This window comes from Prionailurus bengalensis, chromosome D1 (genome assembly GCF_016509475.1).
Source record: "Prionailurus bengalensis isolate Pbe53 chromosome D1, Fcat_Pben_1.1_paternal_pri, whole genome shotgun sequence".
NCBI classification, from domain to species: domain Eukaryota; kingdom Metazoa; phylum Chordata; class Mammalia; order Carnivora; family Felidae; genus Prionailurus; species Prionailurus bengalensis.
In genome coordinates, this window is record NC_057346.1 from 60,064,183 (window position 1) to 60,086,844 (window position 22,662).

Here is a 22,662-nt window from a genome sequence, read left to right on the forward strand (position 1 = left end):
GACATGGAGTCCCGCCCCTCTCTGCCGAGATTGGCTGGAGGAGTCGTGACGTCATACAGGGCCCCCCTCGAAGTGGGCTTGTGAGTGGCTGCGTGGGGGTGCATCGGGCGGGGTGTGGGAGAAGAGTGGTGACGCTATACAGAGGCTCCTCCCCCTTCCTTGGAGCCGAGACAGTCGGGCTGCTGAAGCTCGGGCCAATCAGAGGGGAGGCTCCAACGATGGCATGGTAACTATTCTACCCTTTCCTTGCCCCAGTCCGCGGGCGGTGATGGGAAGGCTTCCCCGTAGTCCTGCCCGCACTTCCTGGCCAGACCACGTGCGGAGCTGGAGGGCCCTCCTGGGAGGTCTGTCTCTCCGTGTAGCTTGCCTGCAGCTGCTACGAGGCCCCAAAACCTGGCCTCCTGGTCTCCCAACCCATGCCGGCCCCATCACAACCTTTCCTTCTTTGAATCTCTCTAATGTACGCTATGAGCATGCCGTGAGGGAATGGCTCAACATAGGATTTGTTACAAATGAGGGTTCTTGGAACTTCTTTCCCACCTGCACTTTAGGAACTCCTATTTATCTTAAAGGCCTGGTTCAAATGTTCCTGCCTTCTCTGGGATACATTCCCGGATCTCTCTGAGGGAGTTTGGCTAATGCTTGGGCAGGCCTCTGTTACAGCCTTGTCACTTTGTATCCTATTATTTTCCTGTCTTCTGTGCTCAGGCTCTTAGAAGTCAGAGCTGCTTTTTATTCATTGGCGTTTCTTTCTCCCGTGGCCTAGCCCAGGACAGACGCTTGATATTACAAGGGAGAAGGTTGAGCATGTTCTAGAAACTAGACCTAGTGACTGAGGGTCCCATGCAGAATAGCAGGGACTGTGCTCAGAAAGCAAAACCTATTCAGACTACCTCTCCACCACCACTTTTTCCTGAAACATCAACACAGAATTGAAGTGGGCTCTGCCCGAAAGTAGATAAATTTAAATCCCTCTGAGTGTTCAGTGGTAGCGAGGGATTACAAATAATTGACTAATCTGTCCAAAAGTGGAATGCTTGTAAAGATGAAATAAGATAACAGTAGAAATCTGGTACATTGTAGGTGCTCAGTAGATGCTCAGAGAAAGAAACTAATAAATATGTGGATGGTCAAATAGTAAAGCTAGTTTAAACATCTGACTCCCGCCACATTCCCCCCACTCCTGCATCCAAATATCCCTCTGCTTCATCCTCCCTTTCCTGTGTTGTACATTGGAAAGTCATTAGTTCTCCCTGGATAGTTTACTATAGCTTCCTCACTGACCTACAGAACATTTGATTTCTCACCCTCCAATCCTGAAACCCAAATATGATTAAACCTCTCCTCCACTTATTTATTCTGGTGTCCCTAAGCCCAGGCACAAAGTATAGGTGCACATTAAATGTTTGATGAATGGATGAATGACTTTCTTAAGTAGAATAGTAGTAGAAGTGTGAGACTTTTGAGTTAGGGAACCCTGAGTTTAAACCTGAGCCCAACCATTTATTAGCTATGTCAGCTTGGGCAAATTTTTAACCCCTAAGCCTCAGTTTCCTTGTCTGTAAAATGAGGGTAACAACTGTAATTGCCTTTAAGGTTATTGAGAGAATTAAATGAGATAAAGCATTTAGTATGGTACCCAGTATACAGTAAGCCCTCAATAAATGATAATTATTCCTATTCTTTAAAAATGTCAAGGAATTCCCATTCTAACTATTCTAAGACATTGATTCTGACACAAATGGCTCCCAGAAATATGTTTTAAGTGATTAATTAAGTAAATACATTCAGGTCAAAGTGCTGGCAGGTATTCAGGAGCTGAGATCCTTAAATAGGATCCCACATACTTGTGGGAAGACTGGAGGAAGAGACATTAGATGAGGAGTGTGGCAGGGAGCAATTTCCTATGACCATGGTCATTTCTAAATAGAAGGACCTCTTGTTAGATACTCTGGTAGGCATGTGGCCCACATGCTCATCATTCCCAGGTACTTCTGCCCTCGGAAGGACTTTGTGGACCACATAACTCTCACTCTGTCTAATTCTCATAACCCCCTTCTAGTCTCTTCATTCCTTCTTCACCTCTAAAGAGAAGAAGTTTGGTGCATGCTCACAAAAACTTGCTGAGCCAAACCCTCTCTTGGGCTTCAGGAGCCCAAGAAGTCCACAGCTTAACACTCTGCTCTGGCCCAGAGAGACAAAGCAAAGGAAAGTCCAGCTTTCCTGGGAAACCCCAGTCTCTCACATACATACTCTGAGAACTCACCCTATGCAGCTTTGAAGGATTGGTGCTCAGAGCGGAGACAGGACCCATAAGGATTGCAGAATCGGGGAAGGGCAAGAGACTTCCTTTTAGAGTGAGGGCCTAGATTTCTTTCTTTTTTTTTTAAATGTTTTTAAATGTTGACTTATTTTTGAGAGAGAGAGCGAGAGAGCATGAGCAGGGGAGGGGCAGAGAGAGAGAGAGCGAGAGCGAGAGCGAGAGCGAGAGCGAGAGAGAGAGAGACACAGAATCCAAAGCAGGCTCCAGGCTGTGCTGACAGCTCAGATGTGGGACTCAAGCTCACGAACCAGGAGATTGTGACCTGAGCCGAAGTTCAAAGCTCAACCGACTGAGCCACCCAGGCGCCCCCTAAAGGTTTAGATTTCTTAGGTGGTGCGTAGGAAAGAGTGACAGAGTTGGAGTCAAACAGCTAAGTTTAAGTACCAGACTTCCTACTTTTTAGACCTTGCACAAATTATTTAACTGTTCTGTGACCCAGTTTTCTTGTCTATGAAAAGGCACAAAAATTCCCATGTTGTAAAGTGATTGTAAATGTCAAATAAGGGAATTTGCAATGGACTGGGCACATGTTTGACACACAGTAAGCACCCAGTAAATGTTGATTTCCTTCCTCTTTTTCTACAACTGAAGGGAGGAATGATGTTTATAAATAGCATATAATTAGATTTTTATAAATCTTATGTGAATACCTTTGACTTTAAACTAGAGCATTTAGTCTATTACACTTAACGAATTTATTGGTATATTCAGAATTTAATCTAACATTTTCTATTTGTCCTACTGTTCTGTTTCTGGGTTTTTCCTTAATTTGTTTTTCATTTTAGTTCTTTTGTAATAATAAACTCCATTTTTTGAGGTGCAGTCCTGCCAGATTGTTTTAATTGAGATATAATTCACATAATATAATATTTACCCATTTTAAGTATAGAATTCAGAGGGTTGTAGTAAAGTTGACCCTTTAACAACATGGGTTTGAAGTGTGCAGGTCCATTTATATGAGGATTTTTTTTCAATAAATACAGTACTGTAAATGTATTTTCTCTCCCTTATGAGTTTCTTAATAACATTATTTTCTCTAGCTTACTTTATTGTAAGACTACAGTACATAATACATACAACATACAAAATGTGTGTTAATTAACTGTTTATGTTATCAGTAAGGCTTCTGGTCAACAGTAGGCTCTTAGTAGTTAAGGTTTTGGGGAGTCAAAGTTATACATGGATTTTGGACTGTGTGGGTCTAGTGCCCCTAACCCCTGTGTTGTTCAAAGGTCAACTATATTCATGAAGTTGTGCAACTATCACTACTATCTAATTCCAGAAGATTTTCATAACCCCAAAAAGAAATCCCAGACAATTAACAGTCATTCCCTATTTCCCCCTTCCCCCAGCTCCTAGCAACTACTAATCTACTTTCTGTCTTGATGAATTTGCCTATCTGAACATTTTCTATAGATGGAATCACACAATATGTGGCCTTTGTGTCTGACTTCTTTCACTTAACATGTTTTCAACGTTCATATGTGTTATAGCATGTATCAGAATTTTATTCCGTTTTATGATAGAATAATATTCCATTTTATGGATATGCCATATTTTGTTTATACATTCATAAGCTGATGGCATTTGAGTTTCTACCTTGTGGCTACCATGAATAATGCTGCTATGGACATTTGTGTATAAGTTTTTCATGGACATATGTTTTCAGTTCTCTTGTGTTTATACCTAGGAGTAGATTTATGGGGTCCTATGGTAACTCTATGTTTAACTTTTAGAGGAACTACCAGACTGTTTTCCAAAGTGGCTGTACTATTTTACATTCCTATTAGCAATAGATGAGGGTTCCAATTTCTCCTCATCCTTGCCAATACTTGCTATATTCCTTTTTTTTCAATTGTAGCCATCCTAAGGGCTATGAAGTGACATCTCATTGTGGTTTTCATGTACATTTCCCTAATGATTAATGATATTGACCATCTCTTCAAGTGCTTATTTTCCATTAAATTTCTGCTTAGAAAAAAAATATGTACATATGTATTTTTTTTTTAGAGAGAGCGCGTGTGCGCACAAGTAGGGGAGAAGGGCAGAGGGAGAGAGAGAGAGAGAGAGAGAGAGAAAGAGAGAGAGAGAGAGAGAAGGAATCCCAGGCAGGCTCCATGCTCAGTGCTGAGCCCAACATGAGGCTCAATCCCACGACCCTGAGGTCATGAACTGAGCTAAAATCAAGAGTCAGCCACTCAACTGACTGAGCCACCCAGACACCCCTAAATCTCTGCTTTCTTAACATTCTTTTGGATTATTTCATTTTTCCTCCTGTACCAGCTTGGAAATTAAATTCTCTTTTTATATTATTTTAGTGATCTCCCTAGAAGTTCCCATATGCATTCCTAAGTGTGCTATTAATCAATACCTTTATGGTACAGTTTGCCAAGATGGAGGGAAAAAAAAACATCCTAGGTCGGAGGAACAGAGAGAAAAAAGATGTAGGACCAAGAAAGAGCTCAGTATATCCAGAGGTACAAACTAAGATTTCATCCTAGAAGTGATAGGGGAGCCAGAGAAAGTTGAACAATGAAGAACAAAATATACAATGAAGATTTAATTACTATTTGAGGCCGAATGGGCCTACAGCAAGATGGGTGTGCCTAGGGTGGATAGTTTAAAGTCGCACAAGGAGGATGCCTCTGCTGTGAAAAAGATCTCTAGGAAGAACAAAGAACAACCCTGGAAGACTTTCCTGAGGCTGCCCAGGAGGCAGGGTCAGAGTTTGGCCTGAAACCGGGTATCTTTAGCACTGCGTCCTTGCCTCTTTACCTATCCCTAGCCATGCTTATTCTGCCTCTACCCCTACAACAGTGGTCTTTCCTCAAAGGCTTTTCTTACAGTTCCTAAATCTCTTCTTGATACATCCAAATCCTGTCCATCCTTCAAAACCCAATTCAATTAAATCAACCCTTCAATCAAATATTTTCTGGGCTTCCTTTGTGTCTATCTCTGGCCTAAGCTGAGAGATTCAGAAATAAATGGAACAGGTGAGGGTTCCATCCTTAAATGGGTTTCCAGGAAGGAGAGGGGAACAGACGCTTAACAATAATTTCACTACATTGTGGTCAGTCCTAATAAAGGTGTGATGGACTTCTAATGCTTCCTGTGGAGTGGGGAGGTGGGTGAATCATGGTGCTTAGGGAGAGATAAGGAGGAAGTTGAGCAAAGCTCATGGAAAAAATGAGCGTAGCTAGAATGTAAAATATGTGTTTGCTAGAGTAGAGGATGGCCAGATAACGAAGGATGATGAATACCACACTAAGGAATTTGCTCTTGATCCTAAACGCCATAGGGAGTTGCTAAACAATTTGCAGCAAGAGAGGCACATGATCAGATCTGTATGGTTTTTAAAAATGTTTATTTATTTATTTTGAGAGAGAGAGAGGGGAGAGAGAGAGAGAGAGAGATAGCAAGCATCACTGGGGAGGGACAAAGAGAGAAGGAGAGAGAGAGAATCCCAAGTAGGCTCTGTGCTGTCAGCACAGAGCCCGATGCAGGGCTCGATCTCACGAACCATAAGATCATGACCTGAGCCAAAATCAAGGGTCAGACACTTAACCGACTGAGCTACCCAGGCACCCCCAGATCTGTGTTTTAAGAAGAGCCAATGTGGCTATAAATGGGGAGGATGATGAAGAGTTAGAAGAGCAAGGAAACCAGTGAAGCAGAGCCTCAGGAATCTTTCCTTAACAACTACATCCCACATTCACTTTTCTTCTGCTTCCCACCTCTGTACTGCCTCCATGCTACTGCGGGCTGGAGCATCCCTGTAAATAAATGCTCAGTCAGCTTGGGGAATCTAGTATGTGTGTGTGGACAGGGGGAGTGGAGCAGTGACTGTGGCCAAAGCTGGACAATATTGGTGCTATTTCAGGCACAGGCCTCTCTGAGGTATGTCCAGGCACAAGGCAAACCAACCAGGAGGACAGGAGACACTGGAAGGTTTCAACGGCAGCAGCAGCAACTACTTGGATTACAGACAAATGTCGATTCAGCAAACACTGACTGCCCACTGAATTGAAGGCAAGACTAGAAGCTTAGATGCTTGTTCAGCTTCTTTATCTGTAAAATATATTCCATCAAATTTACCTCACCAGATTATTAAGAGGATCGAATAAGAAAGTGTACATAAAGTTCCTTGCACCTAGTAAGAACTCATTCTTCTACTTTTCCTCACATAAATCAAGGTGATAGGCTTTGGAACTGAAAGAGGAAGAAATAGATTCAGAGAGGGTCAGTGATGGCTGAGGTCACACAGTTCAGAAAAGGCTCAGTCTTGGGGTGCCTGGGTGGCTCAGTCGGTTGAGCGTGTGACTTCAGCTCAGGTCATGATCTCGCGGTCCATGAGTTCGAGCCCCACGTTGGGCTCTGTGTGGATAGCTTGGAGCCTGGAGCCTGCTTTGGATTCTGTGTCTCCCTCTCTGCCCCTCCCCTGCTCATGCTCTGTCTGTCTCACTCTCAAAAATGAATAAATGTTAAAAAATAAATTAAAAAAAGAAAAGAAAAGGCTCAGTCAGGACAAGTTCAGACCATAGCTTCCACATCTCATCACAATAGCCAGGGTGTCTTGAGTATCTCCTACATACCTGGCACACTGCTGTTTTACCTCACTTAATCCCCAGGACAACCTTGTGCTGTGGATATTCCTAAAACCATTTTACAGATGAGGAAACTGAGATTCAGGACTGTATGGTGAATTGCCCAAATCACCAAAGAATTAATGGCAAGATTAATGCACCTCAAGTTTCAGGCATTGGGGGTAGTCTAGAGGCACAGAGAAGGGACCCAGCCTCAGGGAATGGTATTTAGGGCCAAAGAAACAGACAAGGAATAGGGTCAGGGAATAAAGACAGGGAATAAAGGCCAGGAGCAAGCATCTGTATGTTGGAGGTAGACAAAGAAGATGACACAAAGCCCTGAGGTAGAAAACCTACATCTAATCAATGAAACTAAAAGGAGGTGGTTCTTTTAGTACAGTTTTACTAATTGTTCATTTGCCCTGGGACCCTAAAGCACAGGGTGGAGAGGAGTTCAAAGTCACTAGAATAGGACATTGTCCCGCCAGACTTGGAGCCTCCAGGAGTGAGTTATCTCTGGGTCTGCCACCATTGCCCAGTCAGGGCCTGCCACAGAAAGGGCTAGGCTGAGTGAATGAACAAGAATGAATGCATGAAAAAGATCTCTGGTAAGTTAATCAAATCTGAGCCTCTGTATCCACCTGCAAAGTGGTGAGTGTAGCTACCTTGTGGGATTAACATTATACAGTTGACTCTTGAACAATGCAGGGGTTAGGGGTGCTGCCCCCCCCCCCCCCCGCCCCCACACAGTAAAAACTCCATGTATAATTTTTGACTCCCCAAACCAACTATAAATACCCTACTGTTGACTGGAAGCTTTACCGATAAACTATTGATTAACACATGCTTTGTATATGTTTTATATGACATATTCTTACAATAAAGTAAGCTAGAGAAAAGAAAATGTTATTAAGAAAATCATAAGGAAGAGGGGGCACTTGGCTGGCTCGGTTGGTAGAGCATGTGACTCGATCTTGGGTTGTGAGTTGGAGCCCCACATTGGGTGTGGAGCCTACTTTAAAAAACAAAATAATTTTTTTTTCTTAAAACCATAAGGGAGAAAATATACATTTATAGTACTGTGCTGTATCAAAAAATCCACGTGTAAGTGGACACGTGCTGTTCAAACCCGGGTTGTTCCAGGGTCAACTATATAGGGAGGGATTAAGGGAATGACCTCAGGTGCGGGACTCCAATCCTGTTTCTGACATTTATAGCTGTGTGAATAGGTAACATACCTTTTCTAAAACAGGGATGTTAATAGTATCCATCTCATGGAGTTTTTATAAGGATCAAATGGGATAATGCATAAAAAATAGAAAAGTGCCTGGAAAACAGAGGGTGCTCAAAATGTGCTATTACTGTGGGGATATATGACTAGGAAAACTGTGGTGGTAACTACGTCTAGGTCAGAGGTCTTCACCCCCTGCAGGTGCTCTGACAACCCCAAGAATCTTCCTCGGGTTCCTTCAGGGGTCAGTCTGGGTGGGGAGGGAACCCTGTGGGCTGGGTTGGTTTCTGCGGATCAACCCTCTCGTGGTGGGGCAGACCCAGGACTGGGGAAAGGAGAGCCTTGCTCTGTTATGTCAGGACAGGGCGCCCTCTCCTGATCAAAGCCGGGAACAGCTCTGGCCCCAAGTTTTTGGGGTGGGCCTCCCTGATCTCTCTACCTATAATGTGCTCTTCCCTTTGCTGAATGCCGGGAATCGGCTATGGGGAGCAAAGTTAGGGGGAGGGGCGCTGAGGCTGGGGCAAAACTGTTTTAATGTTTCAGAAGGGCGAGGCCGGATAATTCGGCTAGAATGGGGACGTGGGCAGGAGACACCGAGACTAGAAAATTAGAGAATTCGGGGCTTGTTGAACCAATTTTATGTTCTTTCAACAGGTGATGGAACGCCGCTGAGAGGTAAGGTGACAAGGTGGCTTATCCAACGTGTCAAACCCAGGGGTCCAGGGCTCTTCCGGCTGCCCCCACGCAACAGGAATTAGTGGGGCAGACCAGAGCTAGAGAGGCATGGCACAAGGGGACACCGGATCAAGGCGGAGAGCCAAGGGTCCAGGTCCGCAGAAGTGGGGAGGGGCCAATGGAGGATCTGGGCGCAGTTTCCTCCCCTAGCGCGCTGGCCCCGCCCCCGCCGTTCCCGCTCCGGCCCGCCCCCGGCCGCTTGCCCCAGGCCGGGCCTGGGCTCCCTTCGGGTTCCCCCAGCGCCCGGCCTGCGCCGGCGCGGCCTCCTCGCCGCCACAGCCTGGGTGAGTATGGGGATGGGTGTGACGGATCGCGGGGCAACCCCACTTGGGGGAGCTCCGCCACGAGGTCCAGCTTTCTCACCGCCCAGCCCCAAGGTGCTGGTGCTTGCCCAGGATCTGCTGCTGTCCCGACTTCTGAACTAACCCTTTACCCCTACTGCTCTCCCACATGGTGCTGGCTGTGCACTGGTTGAGCTCTGCTTCATTCTCCAGGGTCTGCTGATGGGGATTTCTCTTTAGGTGCCAGGGATGTAGGTGTTGGGCGTCTCTGGAACCCGATAGAGTAATTTCAAATTACACCTCTTCCATTTATTAGCCTGTGACCTTGGGCAAGTGTTTTTAACCTCCTTGAGCCTCAGTTTCCTGTTCTGTAAAATGAAAATACACAGGCTATATAGGGCCTGCCTCGTAGAATTATAGTGAGGATTAAAAGAAACAATGTATGTGGAGCACTAAGCAGGGTGCCTCATACTCAGAAGGTACCCAGTAAGTATGGATTCTGGCTGGAGGCTGAGAAGATCTCTGGGACCTTTGGAGATAAGTTAGGGGTACTCCTAAGAAAGCAGTTTCCAGCTAAGTAGTACATATGAAGAAGTTAGAGCTGACTGGGACTGAAGAGCTGCCCTTCAGGTAGTGAGCTCCCTGTCCTGAGGCCTGGAGAAGTAAAATGACCATGTTGGATTGGCCATATTAGTAATCTAAACCACATGATCTTCATGTTGCACAACTGTGGAAAAAGACCCAGAGTGGTTAGATGACTTGCCCAAGGTCACACAGCTAAAAGAGGAGCCAGGCATACCTCCAAGCAGTGGAACAGATTGTTCCTCCAACTTCTTTATCCAACCCCTGCCTCAAGCAGTGCCTATTCATTCCCTGAGGATCTGTTCTTCAGTTTGGGCATCCCAGTGGTTCCCGAGGCTTCTAGAGCCACTGGCTTCAGAGAGGGGACTAGTGCTGCTACAAGCACCAAATCAGGGTTTGGGCTGGGTGGGGAAGTCCTTCCCCTTCTCTAGGGGACTTATAGTCCATTTGGGGATGATCCAAGAAATGTGTTCAATTTGGGAGGGGCACCAGCTCCAATTCCAATTCCTCTGGGAGATCCCTGGCTCCTGAAGGCAGAAAAGAAGTTGGGCAACTGGGGCAGGCTGACTAATCAGGCCTGGAAGAGAGGCGGGTGGGGGAAGATGGAGGAGAACACAGAGGCGTATTCACCTGGTTCTGGAATGCTAGGAGGTTAGCTTCAGGTTCTTCCTGAGGGCGGGGCCAGGAAGAGTTGGGACTTGATCTGGCAAGACCTTTGAGTCCATAAGGGCGGGTTCTTTATGAATCTGGAGCCAGCCCTAGTTTGCCACAAGAAGCCTAAGTTCCAAGGATGGCTTTCTGTCAGGCTCAGCATCTGGCTTTGAGGAAGGGCCTTTCTCTCTCTGCATCTTGGTTTCTCTGCCTTTGCAATGGGGACAGGATTCACTGACTCATCTATATAGGATCTGATTTACCTTTCTTTCTCTAATGACAGGTGCCCCTTCTCTCTCCCCTCCTAATCTGATCTAACCTGACCTTTCTACCCAGAGGTCTGTCCCAGAGACGAAGGGGTCAAAGAAGGCTGGGGCTGCAGTTTGTGACCCTGTGGGCCCTACATCTCCCCACTGCTGGCTCTCCCTTCTAGTTGTTGTGCGACCCTGAGCAGGTTCTTGTTCCTCTCTTAGCCTCAATTTCCCCTCTGTGCACTTAGGGAGGCTGGGCTAAGATTGCTGGTGTATACCTGGTTATTATAGTTCTTAACCTTAGTATCCTCATCTCAGCAGGGAGTCAACAGTTCTCAGGAGCTTTTACTTCATCTCTGGAGGGGGATGGACAGGCCCCATGGGTTCTGGGAAGCCTCCAGAAGCTGACCAGGCAGCTCTTTCCAGCAAATAGCAAGCCCAGGCTAGCACCAGGCCTGATTCTGCAAAGCCTTTCACCCTCAGAGCACATGAGGCAGCAGGTGGGGACGAGCAGGGGGTCAGGGTTCTATTGGCTTCCATGGAGCCCTTGCTGCTGTGCACTGTGGTGCAGACACACAGAGCCTGGGAAGGGACTGAAGGTACAGAAGGCCCTGGGCCAGTGGGTGAAGCAGGGAGAACTGAAGTCTAGAGGCTCAAAGGCCTGTGAAAGAAGGTGGACTATTCTGTTCACTGGGAGGTTTTAGGGTTGGTTCCTGAAACAAGAGAGACCAGTTAAACCAGCTCCTGTTGTCATAGACCTGTAAAGCCAGGTATAGGGGAGAAGAAACTCTCCCAATCTATTCAGGCTTCATTTTAGCACAGATTTGCTTCATTGTCTTTCCTCTGAAATTGAGGGTGAATGTCCTCTTGGGATTCTGAGTCAATCGTCCCCATCCAGGGCAGGAACTGTACAAGTTTAGGGGCTAGATGGCTTTCTTCTCAGACCCTCCATCCCATGGCTCAGCTAAGCTGAGGACTCAGCACAAGGGCTGGCTTTACCACAGAGTCCCAGCCTTGCTGCCTTGGGCCTTGACAGCATACTACTCCATCCCCAGGTCTGACAAGATGTACCAGGTCCCACTGCCACTGGACCGGGATGGGACCCTGGTCCGCCTCCGCTTCACCCTGGTGGCCCTGGTCACAGTCTGCTGTCCACTTGTCGCCTTCCTCTTCTGCATCCTCTGGTCCCTGCTCTTCCACTTCAAGGAGACTACGGCCACACACTGTGGGGTAGGGCTTGCGAAGGGGGGGGGGGGGGTCAAGGAATATCTCATATTCAGGTCCAATTGGATCGATTTTGGATCCTGATTCTGTTGTAACAGGATTAGTGAGCTCTCCAATGAGGTCCATCAGACAAACTGGGTTGCTGGGTACCTGAAAATTGAGGTCTCAGGAATTAGCCTTCTGCCACTTTCCATGGAGGTCATTAGGGCCTGGAGTCATTGAAATTGGGCAGCCCCAGAATTCAATCCTTACTTCATAGAGGGGCAGATTCAAGAGCCCCCGGGTTTCGTGGGGGATGGAGAGAGAACAGGACTGGGCTAGAGGGTGCTGGGGCCTCTTAGTGTGGCACTGTGGGCTGTGCCTGTCTCTGTGAGAATGTGATTATGTATGCGTCTGTGTGACTGTAAGGGACGTGACTGTATGTGTCCGGGAGAGACCATATCTGTGTGTGTCTGGATGGGGGCCTGATGATGTGTGTATATATGTGTTCATGGCCTATGTTCCCCAGGTAGGCATGTGCCCTCTGAGCAGGGATATGGTGTGCTGGGCCAGGAGGAAAGATGTGAGTTTTCTCTGTAATGTTTTGGGGTAAAGAGGGTCAGACCTGTGTTGACCTCTGTTACACTCCTAATTTCATCCACTGACTCTGTATTACCTGAGACACAGAGACTGAGCCTCAGCTTCCCATGTCTTAAAATGGGGTTGGCAATTCCCATCCTCCTTCTCAGGAGTAGTGTAGAGCTCCAGATAGGGGAAGGATAGGAAGGTGGTTTGGGAAGTGTGAAGGGTGAGGAGCAGAAGGAGTAGGAGGAAAAGAGATTGTAAGGTTGGAAGGCAGGGCAGGAGAGGAAGAGCCCATGGGCTCTAGGTGGAAAGGAGGCAGGGCCTGGACATGGACCCTTGGAAGAGCATCAGAGAGAGCTCTGAAGGCCCCCAATCAGCTCAGCTTCCTGCCTCCCTATAAAGAGCATTTGCTCCAGAAATAGGACTATGATTAGAAGTGGGGTCTGAATGGCAGTATGGAGTGGGGCCTACTTCTTTTGTTCTTATGACTGGAAGTTTTCTCTCTCCTTGCTTTGTCGATGGGTAGATGTTGGCCTTGAGCGGTAGGCAGCCAGTCTTATGAGACCCAGGGCTGGGAGCTATCAGAAAGAATAGGACTGGACAAAAAGGGGCTGACCAGGTGATCTTGAGGGGGAGGATCGAAACGGATCCAAACAATGGCTTTTCTTGACCAAGTTTTCACCTTAGATAATGCATCAAATGTTTCTCTCACCTGGTCAACTCCTTTGTATCCTGCAAAACCCTTCTCAAATGTCTCCTCCTTTGAAAAACATTCCCTAGCCTCCTTGGGGAAGACTTAATCACTCTCTCCTCTGGGTGCCCACAGTTCCCTGTTTTATCTTTCATACAGTTCTATCATATCATATTTGTATCTCTGTTCCCCATCAGACCAGGAGCTTCTTCAAGGTGGGCACTACATCTGAATCAGGAAGAATTGGTTGAATAAATGAATAGGACCCCCTCCCCCCTGCATCAGCCCAGTGCCCTTTGAAAAGGAAGCCTGAGACCAAGTCTTAGTCCATGCAGAATATATTTGTAAGGCATATGGAATTAAATGGAATAGGCTGTTTGCTTTGCCCCTCATGGCTGGCTCCTGAGGGCTAATGGGATCAGTAAGCCAGCATATCTGGCATACCTATAACCCATTCTTGACATACTAGTTAGGGATCCTGAGGCATAGGTAGTTGCAGGAGGGATACCTGACCACTCTGGGGCAGGACTGAGCTCAGGGACCCAGGTGGTATTTTGTCCCCACTCTCTGGGACTACCATGTTGGAGCCACCTTGGGGCAGCCCAGGTGGATGTATGCTCTGAATTTCTCACCTGGAGTATTCTAGAAATGGCCAACCCTAGGAATAAAAAAAGTAACCTTACTCTAACACATCTGTAATTTAGATGACTCTGTGTTTGCTTGCATATCTCCAGTGATGGGGAGCTTCCTTCCTCTCCAGGCAGCCTATTCTAAGGAAGCTTAGTAACTAACAATTAGCAAGCTCTTTCTTGTAGTGGACATGACATTCTCTTTTTGGTGAATCTTTGCCTTTGCACTGGCTCTGCTTTGGGAGCCTGAGAGCTACTCTCTCTCCTCCTGGCATCAAGCCAGCCCTACAGAGGTGGGATGGCAGTAATGGGGGTAGGGGTCCCTGAGTTTACTCTTATTAGGTAGCATATTTCCAGTTCTTTCAGGCAACCCTCACAGGACGTGCGCCCCTAGACTTGGCCCAGTCGGTCACTATTCTCTTCATATGAGGCCCTGATCTGGGCATAGGTCTTCATATGGCCTGGGTAGCACAGGGAAAAGTAGTACCGTTGCATTCCTATTACTGGCTGTTAGACCCCTGTTAAGGCATCTTGAGCTGAGTTAGCTGTTTCTGCACAGGTCCAGACTGGACACTGATAACCTCATATTTAGGCCCGTCCAGATCTGTCTTGGATCCTGAATGTATTGTTCTAAGATTAGCTGGCTCTCCAATGAGGCCCAACAGACATACTCCTGCTTCAACAGAAAGGGGTGAAATCCTATTTTGCTTTCTCCCTTTTCTTTCCCTGAAAACTGCCTGGATCCCAGGATACAACTCTCAAAAGGGTCCCCACCCCCATCCCTGACAAGGAAGCTGTTGTGGGCTGACTTTAGCCACTACCACTCTTACCTTTGCAGAGTGTTCCAGGGTTTATGATATGGTCTTGTTGGTCCTGGGAGGGCTGTGTGCTTGGGCAGGCGTGGAGATCTGAGCTCTGTGGGCGGGAGGGCAGGCCCTGGAGAGCTAGGGGTGGGACCCTCCAGTCTTAGAATAGTTTCAGTCTGGCTAGAACTCTCAACCCAAGCCCCGGATCCTTCAGCACCCAGTGTGAGTGTTGCTCAGTTTGCGCCCCCTCCCCCATTTCCTTGATGCTGAGCTGGACTAGTGAACTAGGGCTCCCTTAATCGTGGGTGGTATGAGTCCCAAGGGAGGTTTGGTCCTAGGCGTTTGAATACAAAGCCTTTCTGTCTGCCCCCCAGAAGGGAACCCATCTCACAAGTCATGGTAGTTGGGGCAGTCAGGGGTGGGAAGAGGGACTTCTCTGCCTAGCAGGAGAAGGGAGTGGAAGAAGCTAGCTCCCTTGGTTTGGGTCTGTCCTTGCTGGGTCTGGCCCAGCACAATAGGCTCAAGCTGAGTGGAGAAGGTTCCCGTGACCCTCAGATTCCCATAAACTTTGGATTGGGTGACATGGTCTTCTTAGAGAGGAAGGAGAAGCCTCTGCAGGGACCCTGGTATCTTGAGATGAGGGTACTGTTGACCTGAGGCTTGGATCATTCTGAGCCTGGGGGTGGGCTGGTTGGCAGCCTGTGGTCCCATTGAAATAGGTTCTGGGCACTCCCACTGTTCCTGGTTGAACTTGGGTGAAGAGGAGGAATGTGGTCAGACAGGGTCAGTGGGAGGGCTTGGACCAGTCTGAGCCAAGGGTCCTTTGTCTAGGTTATGTGACCTGAAGAAAGCCTTGACTTGGGAGCTTTAATCTGTCAAGTGGCTAAAATCTTAGTCCTAATGTTCTATGGAACAGAAGTAATAACCTTTCTACCTCTGATCCTTCTGAGTTGGGTGTGAGAGTCTTGAGATTGAAGTGGCCCATCAAACTCCCATGTCCAGGCCACTGGGAGCCTCTATTCTCCAGGTTCTTTAAGAGGTGGACCTATAGGACCATTGTGCCAAAGGGATTCCTAAGAGCTGACCCTGCCTGACTCAGCTGCTCCCGCCCCATCTCTCTCTGTACCTCCTTACCTTCTGCACTGCTTTCCATTTCCCTTTATGCTCTTTCTACTCTGGCTCTTCCCTATAGAGGGAGCCAGCTCTGGAAAAGGCTCCACTTCCCGAGGCCCAGGTGTCCCACCAGGCCCCAAGTTGTGTCCCTCGCCCTGCCTGGGCACCACTCCCTACAGGATGTTCTCTGCGGCCTCCCAGCCCTTGGACCCAGATGGGACTGTGTTCCGGCTCCACTTCACGGCCATGATCTGGTGGGTCATCACTTTCCCCATGTTCGGCTTCTTCTTCTGCATCATCTGGTCCCTGGTGTTCCACTTTGAGTACACGGTGGCCACTGACTGTGGGGTGAGTGCCAGGCTCCCCCGCACCTGGGTCAGGGCCAGGTCAGGAGATGGCAGTAAGAGTGGAATCAGAGAGTAAGAGAGAAGGCGGAGGGTCAGAGAAAGGGGAAAGGGATAAAGGGATGGTGGGGGGCAAGTCAGAGTTGTGGGAATTTGTGGGGAGAGACTCAGGGAGAGTGGAGTCACAGTCTTCCGAGAGTAGAAGATTACAGAGAGTGCCAGGGAGCAGAGGGGAAAGGGGAAGGGAAGGGAGGGCAGTAGGCAAGAGAGGTCATGAGAGGGAGGAGGAAGCTGAAGAAAGACCAGACTAGAAAGGAAGCCAGGACTGGGGAGTTAGACTGGGCCAGGAGCCAGGAGAGGTCATAAGTGGCTTTAACCCAGACTGGGGACATGGCCTGAGAACACCCCCAGCCCTGCCCTGGAATATTCAGGCTTGGTTTCTCCCCTGGCAGCCTCGGGCCCCCTAACCTGTGTCCACTCAGGACTCTGCCAGCTAGAAACCCAGATGGACTCCCTGCCTCCAAGAGCAGTCCACCAGGCCTTTCCTGAGGGCCTAGGGGTAGAGGTTCTGTGTCAGAAGGATGGAACTGAACATGGACTTGCCCTTAGCCTCTCATCTTACATGACACAGTCCTAGACACAGACAATCACAGCACAGTGAAATGGGACTCCTATTGTGATAAAAGGGAACATAAGGAATGAAGGGGAGCATAGGGATCACAGGGCCCAGAAGAAGCACTTAATCCAGCCTAGGTGTTGGGGAAGACTTCCTTCCTGGACCAGGGGGCATTTCTGCTATGGTGGTAAAGAAGGATCTTTGTGAATGCCAGGCTGACAACTTTTGATTTTATCCAGAGGGCAGTGGTGAGCTTTGGAAAGATTTTAAGCAGGAAAGGGACACGATCAGATTTATGCTTTAGAAGATCATTCTGGCTCCTGAGTGGAGAACAGATTTAAGGGCAGGGGGCAAGAGTAGGGAGATAAGTGAGGAGGCTAGTGCAAATAGATCATGTTACTGGGAAGACCAGAGCTAAAATAGGGACTATGAAAGTAGAGAGGCAGGGATGGAGTCCACAGAGAAGAGTAGCAGGTTGAATTGATAGGAATGGGAGGTCTTGTTCAGTTGGCAAGGGATGGGGGCAGTAGATAGCAAAGTCATCCGTAAGTTTGGGGGACTTTTATCAAAGGAATGAATCTCAATTGGTGAAATCTGAGGTGCTTTGATAGGGAATTTTTTGGACCTTCACCCTTTATACCATGTGACTTTCTGATCTACCGCCCTGCCACAGGTCCACTGAGCCACATCCTCTAGGATGTAGAGGGTTTCTGTTCTTGGGGAAAGGGGTTATGTTCCCACTTCAGTACCCTTAGCTCTGAGCTCATGGGGAGATTTGGGGTGAGCTGGGCACCTGGTCTCTGATAGCTCCTGATGTTGCTGGCATAGTTGGTGAGTGGAGAACTTGTGTGCTTGGGATGGGGGAACATAAATGAATATCTATACTGATGATGCATGTGTGTGCATGTGTGCATGTATATTTGTGTGTGTGGGTGGGGGTAAGAGGAAATCCCTGCTCTCAGCATCCTATCTCCACCCCTAATCTGAGAGGAGCTTATGAGGATGACACCAGTAGCCACAGGGCCCTAAATCTCCCTTCTTCCTGTGGTGTCCTCCCAGATTTTTGCCATCTCTACCATTTACCTGTTTCCCAGCATCAGTTAGGGCTCTGGGCTCTCCCAGCCAAGCTTTAGAAAGCTCATGCTGGAGGAAACAAACAAACAGACAAAAAGCTCATGCTGGTCCTGCTCTCCTTAAAGTAGCTGGGATGGGGACAGGAGTTTTCAGAATGAATATTCTAGGAAACAGAGGCAGCACTCCCACTAACCTTACTTAGGGGACCTGCCCAGAGGGGTAGAAAAGTAAGGAGGCTTGGAGGGCTCAGAAGTCTCTGATGAAGTTACAGTTCTCGCCTGTCACTCCCATGCAGGCTTCCCATTTTCAATAACCACATAGCTCACCAGCTATTTGCAGGCTTTTCAGGGAAGTTTGTCTTCTGAAAGCCATAACTTGTACCTGCTGTGTGCTAAACACTGCAGATGCTCTGCATACATCATATTTAATATTCACAATCATCCTGCAAGGTAGGTGGTAGTGTCGCTATTTTGCCAACAAGGAAATTAAAGCTCAGAGAGGTGAAGTGACCTTGAGTAGGTCAATAAAGGCAGAGATGGGATGCAGACCCGGGTTTGTGTGGCTCCAAAGCCTCCGTGCTGTCTCTTTACTGATTACTCAGAGTGAGTATCTGAGCCTGGTCTCAAGCTACATGGTATCTCAAGCCATGGCCTTGGGAGCAGCACCCTCTCAGAGAGCTCTACACTTAGCTTCCTTTGGTAGTGCTGAGGGGAATCTATCTCCTTTTCTGTGAAGGCTGCGAAGCCCCTGGCTGGTGTTACCCCAGGCCCACCTCTGCCCTGTGAGCTGCGTCCACCATTGCCTATGTTCCCAGCATTGATCCATCAGCATCACCATTAGGAGAAAGGAGGGGATCTTGTAGAACTCCATCTCTGAAGACTGGTCCTGCTATAGTCACAGCATGGTCATTCCTTCTCTGGGTCCCTGGGCTCTGGCACTGCTCTGGTTCTTGCTGACAGTCTAAAAAAGTCCACAGAAAGCGAGTGCCACGGACCGGTAGCTTCCAGTACTGGAATCCTTTAGAAATGCAGATTCTCAGATTCCAGACCCCCAACATCTTCACACAATCCCTGGTTAGTTGTACGCATGTTAAAGGTAGAAGCACTGCTCCAGACCCTGGAGTCTGAGAGATCCTCCTCCTCTCCCTGGCTTTCCTGTCCCCATCTAGACTGTTCTTCCCTCATCCTCTCACCCTCTCACACGAGCAACACACCAGTCCTCGCAGCTGTGTGTTATCTCCTCCTCCTTCCTCAACCGTGAAGAATAGTGCTCCAGTTCCTGAAGGAATAAGGAATTCTAGGCTTTGAGAAAGATGAATGGGAGGGATGCACAAGAATAGGTCATTTTCTTAGACTACCCCAGGTTAGGAGCACCCACTTTCTTAAGCATGATCAGGGTGGGGGTATCCTCCTGACCCAGGTCCCCCAGGATCTCACAGTACCCTCTACCACCTTGGCACACCTGCCCAGAAGAGTTAGTAGAACTGAGAGCAGTCAAGAACAGCTCAGGTGGGCCGTGAATCCAGCACGGAAGTTCAGGTGGTCTGTGACTCATCCCCGTCCTCAGGACTGAATCTGGGGTCCTGGGCCATGGAATCTCCCATAGCTCTGTGCTATGGGCTCAGAGAGCATCTGAACCTGTCTACAGCTTCCCCAGCCATATGTAGGTTCCATGTATAGGGAGATGGAAAAGGTCCAACCAAGTCCCTGCACAAACCCCAGGCTGCCTGGGGAATGAGAACAAGCACATTGGGGGCCGGGACCTGGAAAGGGATGTCTCCCAGGAGAGCTCTCTCTCGAGGTGCCTGAAGGAGGACCTCTGGGAAAGGAAAGGGCTGGAGCGGAGCCTTCTGAGGGCCAGCGTGATTTTGATAGATGGAGAGAAGGATCTCCAGGTGGGTGGGTGGGGCTGGTGGAGGCCTGCCACCAGACTGGTCACAACTCTCTAGGTGCCCAACTACCTGCCTTCGGTGAGCTCGGCCATTGGTGGGGAGGTGCCCCAGCGCTACGTGTGGCGCTTCTGCATCGGCCTGCACTCAGCGCCCCGCTTCTTGGTGGCCTTCGCCTACTGGAACCACTACCTCAGCTGCGCGTCCCCGTGTCCTGGCTACCGCCCGCTTTGCCGCCTCAACTTTGGCCTCAACGTCGTCGAGAACCTCGCACTGCTAGTGCTCACTTACGTCTCCTCTTCCGAGGACTTCAGTGGGTGTCCACATGAGGGAAGGAGGAGCAGGGGAAGGGTTGGGAAGGGTCGCCCCTGCGCCCTCCCTCACTCAGACCTTCAGAGGGAGGGGTTAGGATGCTTCCTGTAGTGCCCGCTCCCAACCCTCCTCTCTCCCTCCAGCCATCCACGAAAATGCTTTTATTGTGTTCATCGCCTCTTCCCTCAGTCACATGCTCCTCACCTGCATTCTCTGGCGGCTGACCAAGAAGCACACAGTAAGTCAGGAGGTACGGTCTACCCCTAGTGGGGCTCTAAGCAGCCCAGGGGAAAATCAAGGACACCCGTCCTCAGGATGCTGGTAATGGTGAGATGGGAACCAGAGTTCTAATGGGAACCCGGGCTGAGGCTGGGGCTTGGGGATGAGTGGAGGGTGATGGATTGGTCAGAATCTAGGACTGTGTTCGGGTACTAATGGAGACTGGAAAATAGAAGAGATGGAGGCTCCAAATGGGGGTAGAATGAGGGACAGCACCCAGGCTGCAGTGGGTTAGGTAGGAACTGTGTCAGGGGTCTGTGGTCTGTAATAACTCCAGTGCCCCCCCCCCCAGATACCTTTCTTCTCCCCACAGTATGTGGAGGTGTCAGGTTGGGGGGTGACTCTGAGTAACTTTCATATTCCATCCTGCTGAAGTGGGAGGGGCAGGGACAGCACTGCTCCTTGGCTTCATTATACTCCCAAACGCAGGAATATGAACATGCCCATCATTCCTGCTGCCCTTGCTTGTGCCCCCTTCCAAAACCAAGGGAGGTAAGACGCAGCCCTCAGGAGTTGGGGCTAAGAGGGGAGGCTGCCCACACATATCCAACAGGCTGCAGAGTGATCAGACAGCCCATCCTCTAGGACCGCAAGTCCTACAACTGGAAACAGCGGCTTTTCGTCATCAACTTCATTTCCTTCTTCACGGCGCTGGCTGTCTACTTTCGGCACAACATGTATTGTGAGGCTGGAGGTGAGGCCAGGCTGGGATCCGTATGTGGTCACAGTGGCTATGGGACAGTTATGATGTTGTCTATACTGTGCGAGATGGCAGTGGCCTTGGGGGCTAACTGCCATTGTGTCTCTGTAGAGATGTGTAGTGGTGGCGTTTTATCAAGAGGCCCCTGGGGGGCAGGGACGGGAGTCTCACCATGCTCTGTTCTTGTGCCCTTGCAACAGTATACACCATCTTCGCCATCCTGGAGTACACCGTTGTCCTAACCAACATGGCGTTCCACATGACAGCCTGGTGGGACTTCGGAAACAAGGAGCTGCTCATTACCTCCCAGCCTGAGGAAAAGCGATTCTAAACCCTTTCTCTCCTACTAGAAAAGAGGAGGCGGTCCACTGCCCAGAAACTAGAAACAAGACACCACTCTGGCCTTCCCCACCCTGTGTCCTCTGTGGGCCGTGCTGAAGCTGGGGGAGGGGGAGGAAGGGCAGAAGGGCACAGGACAGGGTTTTAGGTAGCCCTGCTGGCTTCTCTTTTCCCTCACCCCACTTGAAGGCACAGGGACCTTCAAGCAGCATCACCCTTATCGGAGAGGCCCCAAGAAGCTGAGCTGTTAGGAGAGCTCCACCATCTGGTGCTAAAAAAAGTCCTGAGGTTTATAACCACCATCGGTTCTTGGCCTTTACATAGCCACCTCTTGCTGAGGTCAGGGACCACTGAGCAGTGGCTGCTACCTGAAAACCACAGCCATTTCTCTCCACGGGGTCATTCACTTGACTGGTATATGTGATTATCTCCTGCACATGCCCAGGCCTGTGCCACAGTCCCTTGCTAAGTTTGCCCAGGTGTTCTAGCTCTGACTTCACCTCCTGTTTAGTGTGTACCCCTTCCCCATCTAAGCCTTCGTATGTCCATGCAGGTGGTTGGGGGTAGGAGGGCTGTAGGATCTGTAAGGGCTCTGCCAGTGTGTGGTTCTGACACTACCTTGTGGAGGTAGTGTTCTGGACCTGAGGGATGTCCTGCTCCAGGAAAAGCACTGGCACAGCATTTGTTTTCCTTCCCTTCTGAAATCCATGGCTCACCGACTCTTCCTCCTTGGCAAAGGTGTAGGGTAGTTAGAGGCAGATTCCTGCCCCAAAATGGGCTCTCTGCTGTCTCCCTGTCCTCCCTGCTGCCCCATGCCCTGACCTCTTTTGGTTGTACATTTTATTTCAAAGGAAAATAAATTTTTTTTTTTTTTTTTTTTTGCCAACAGTCTGGGCTAGCCTTACTTGTCTTGGGGCTTGGACTCGTCTTTCTTTAATTGGAACTGAGGTGAGGGACAGGCTCCAGGATGGAGGGAAAAAGTCCATGACAGGGTATGATTCCAAGTGGTATCCCCCTAACCCCGCTCTTCCCACCTTAGATCTGGAGTGTCTAAGCCACAATTCTGGTGAGGAGGAGTGACTGAGCTATCCCTGTAATGACTCCAGGCTTGGTAGCTGGGATAACTGGGGGAGTCTTGGGTTGAGGCACAGGCCTTAGTTCTAGCCCCAGCTCTGTCGGTGAGACCTGCCACCTTCGGGTGTAAGGCAACAGCTCTCAAGTGCAGGACTGTGAGCACCTGCCTGCAGGCTGATGGTTCTCAACTTTTCCCTTTCTGAGCCTCAGATCACAAAGTTTTTCTTAATGCTTTGCATCTCAGTCCACTATAGAATCTGTGGCTGGGCCCCAGAGCAAGACTGGCCCCTCCAAGGGAGCCCAGAGCTTTGTTAGGGAAATTGGGGGCTGGGGGGAACCACAATGAAGCCTATTGTCTCCTGTCCCCTTTTA

The 22,662-nt window shown here is 48.9% G+C and overlaps 1 protein-coding gene across 15 annotated transcripts; it reads left to right on the plus strand.

The window, feature by feature from the left end:
* Positions 1–106: 106 nt before the first annotated feature.
* Positions 107–22,104, plus strand: PGAP2 (post-GPI attachment to proteins 2). 15 transcript variants are annotated; one of them, XM_043580387.1, is made up of 9 exons: positions 107–226; positions 8,792–8,812; positions 11,693–11,867; positions 15,844–16,012; positions 19,647–19,899; positions 20,042–20,148; positions 20,607–20,669; positions 20,763–20,871; positions 21,078–22,104. In XM_043580387.1, exons 3-9 carry the CDS (start codon positions 11,734–11,736, stop codon positions 21,206–21,208), a joined length of 966 nt encoding a protein of 321 aa, XP_043436322.1. In that variant the 5' UTR covers positions 107–226; positions 8,792–8,812; positions 11,693–11,733; the 3' UTR covers positions 21,209–22,104. The 15 variants fall into 15 exon arrangements, with proteins under 15 accessions (XP_043436322.1, XP_043436326.1, XP_043436329.1 ...); XM_043580391.1 differs by lacking the exon at positions 15,844–16,012 and having other exon boundaries at positions 114–226; XM_043580383.1 differs by lacking the exons at positions 107–226; positions 8,792–8,812 and adding an exon at positions 9,032–9,156.
* Positions 22,105–22,662: the final 558 nt, after the last annotated feature.

Bases quoted from the DNA above. Each gene is read 5' to 3' on its own strand.
- PGAP2 (XM_043580387.1), top strand. From the start codon at position 11,734: ATGGGACCCTGGTCCGCCTCCGCTTCACCCTGGTGGCCCTGGTCACAG. The intron at 20,149-20,606 runs GTACGGTCTACC...TCCCAAACGCAG, and splicing joins AGCACACAGTAAGTCAGGAG to GAATATGAACATGCCCATCA. The intron at 20,872-21,077 runs GTGAGGCCAGGC...CCCTTGCAACAG, and splicing joins CATGTATTGTGAGGCTGGAG to TATACACCATCTTCGCCATC.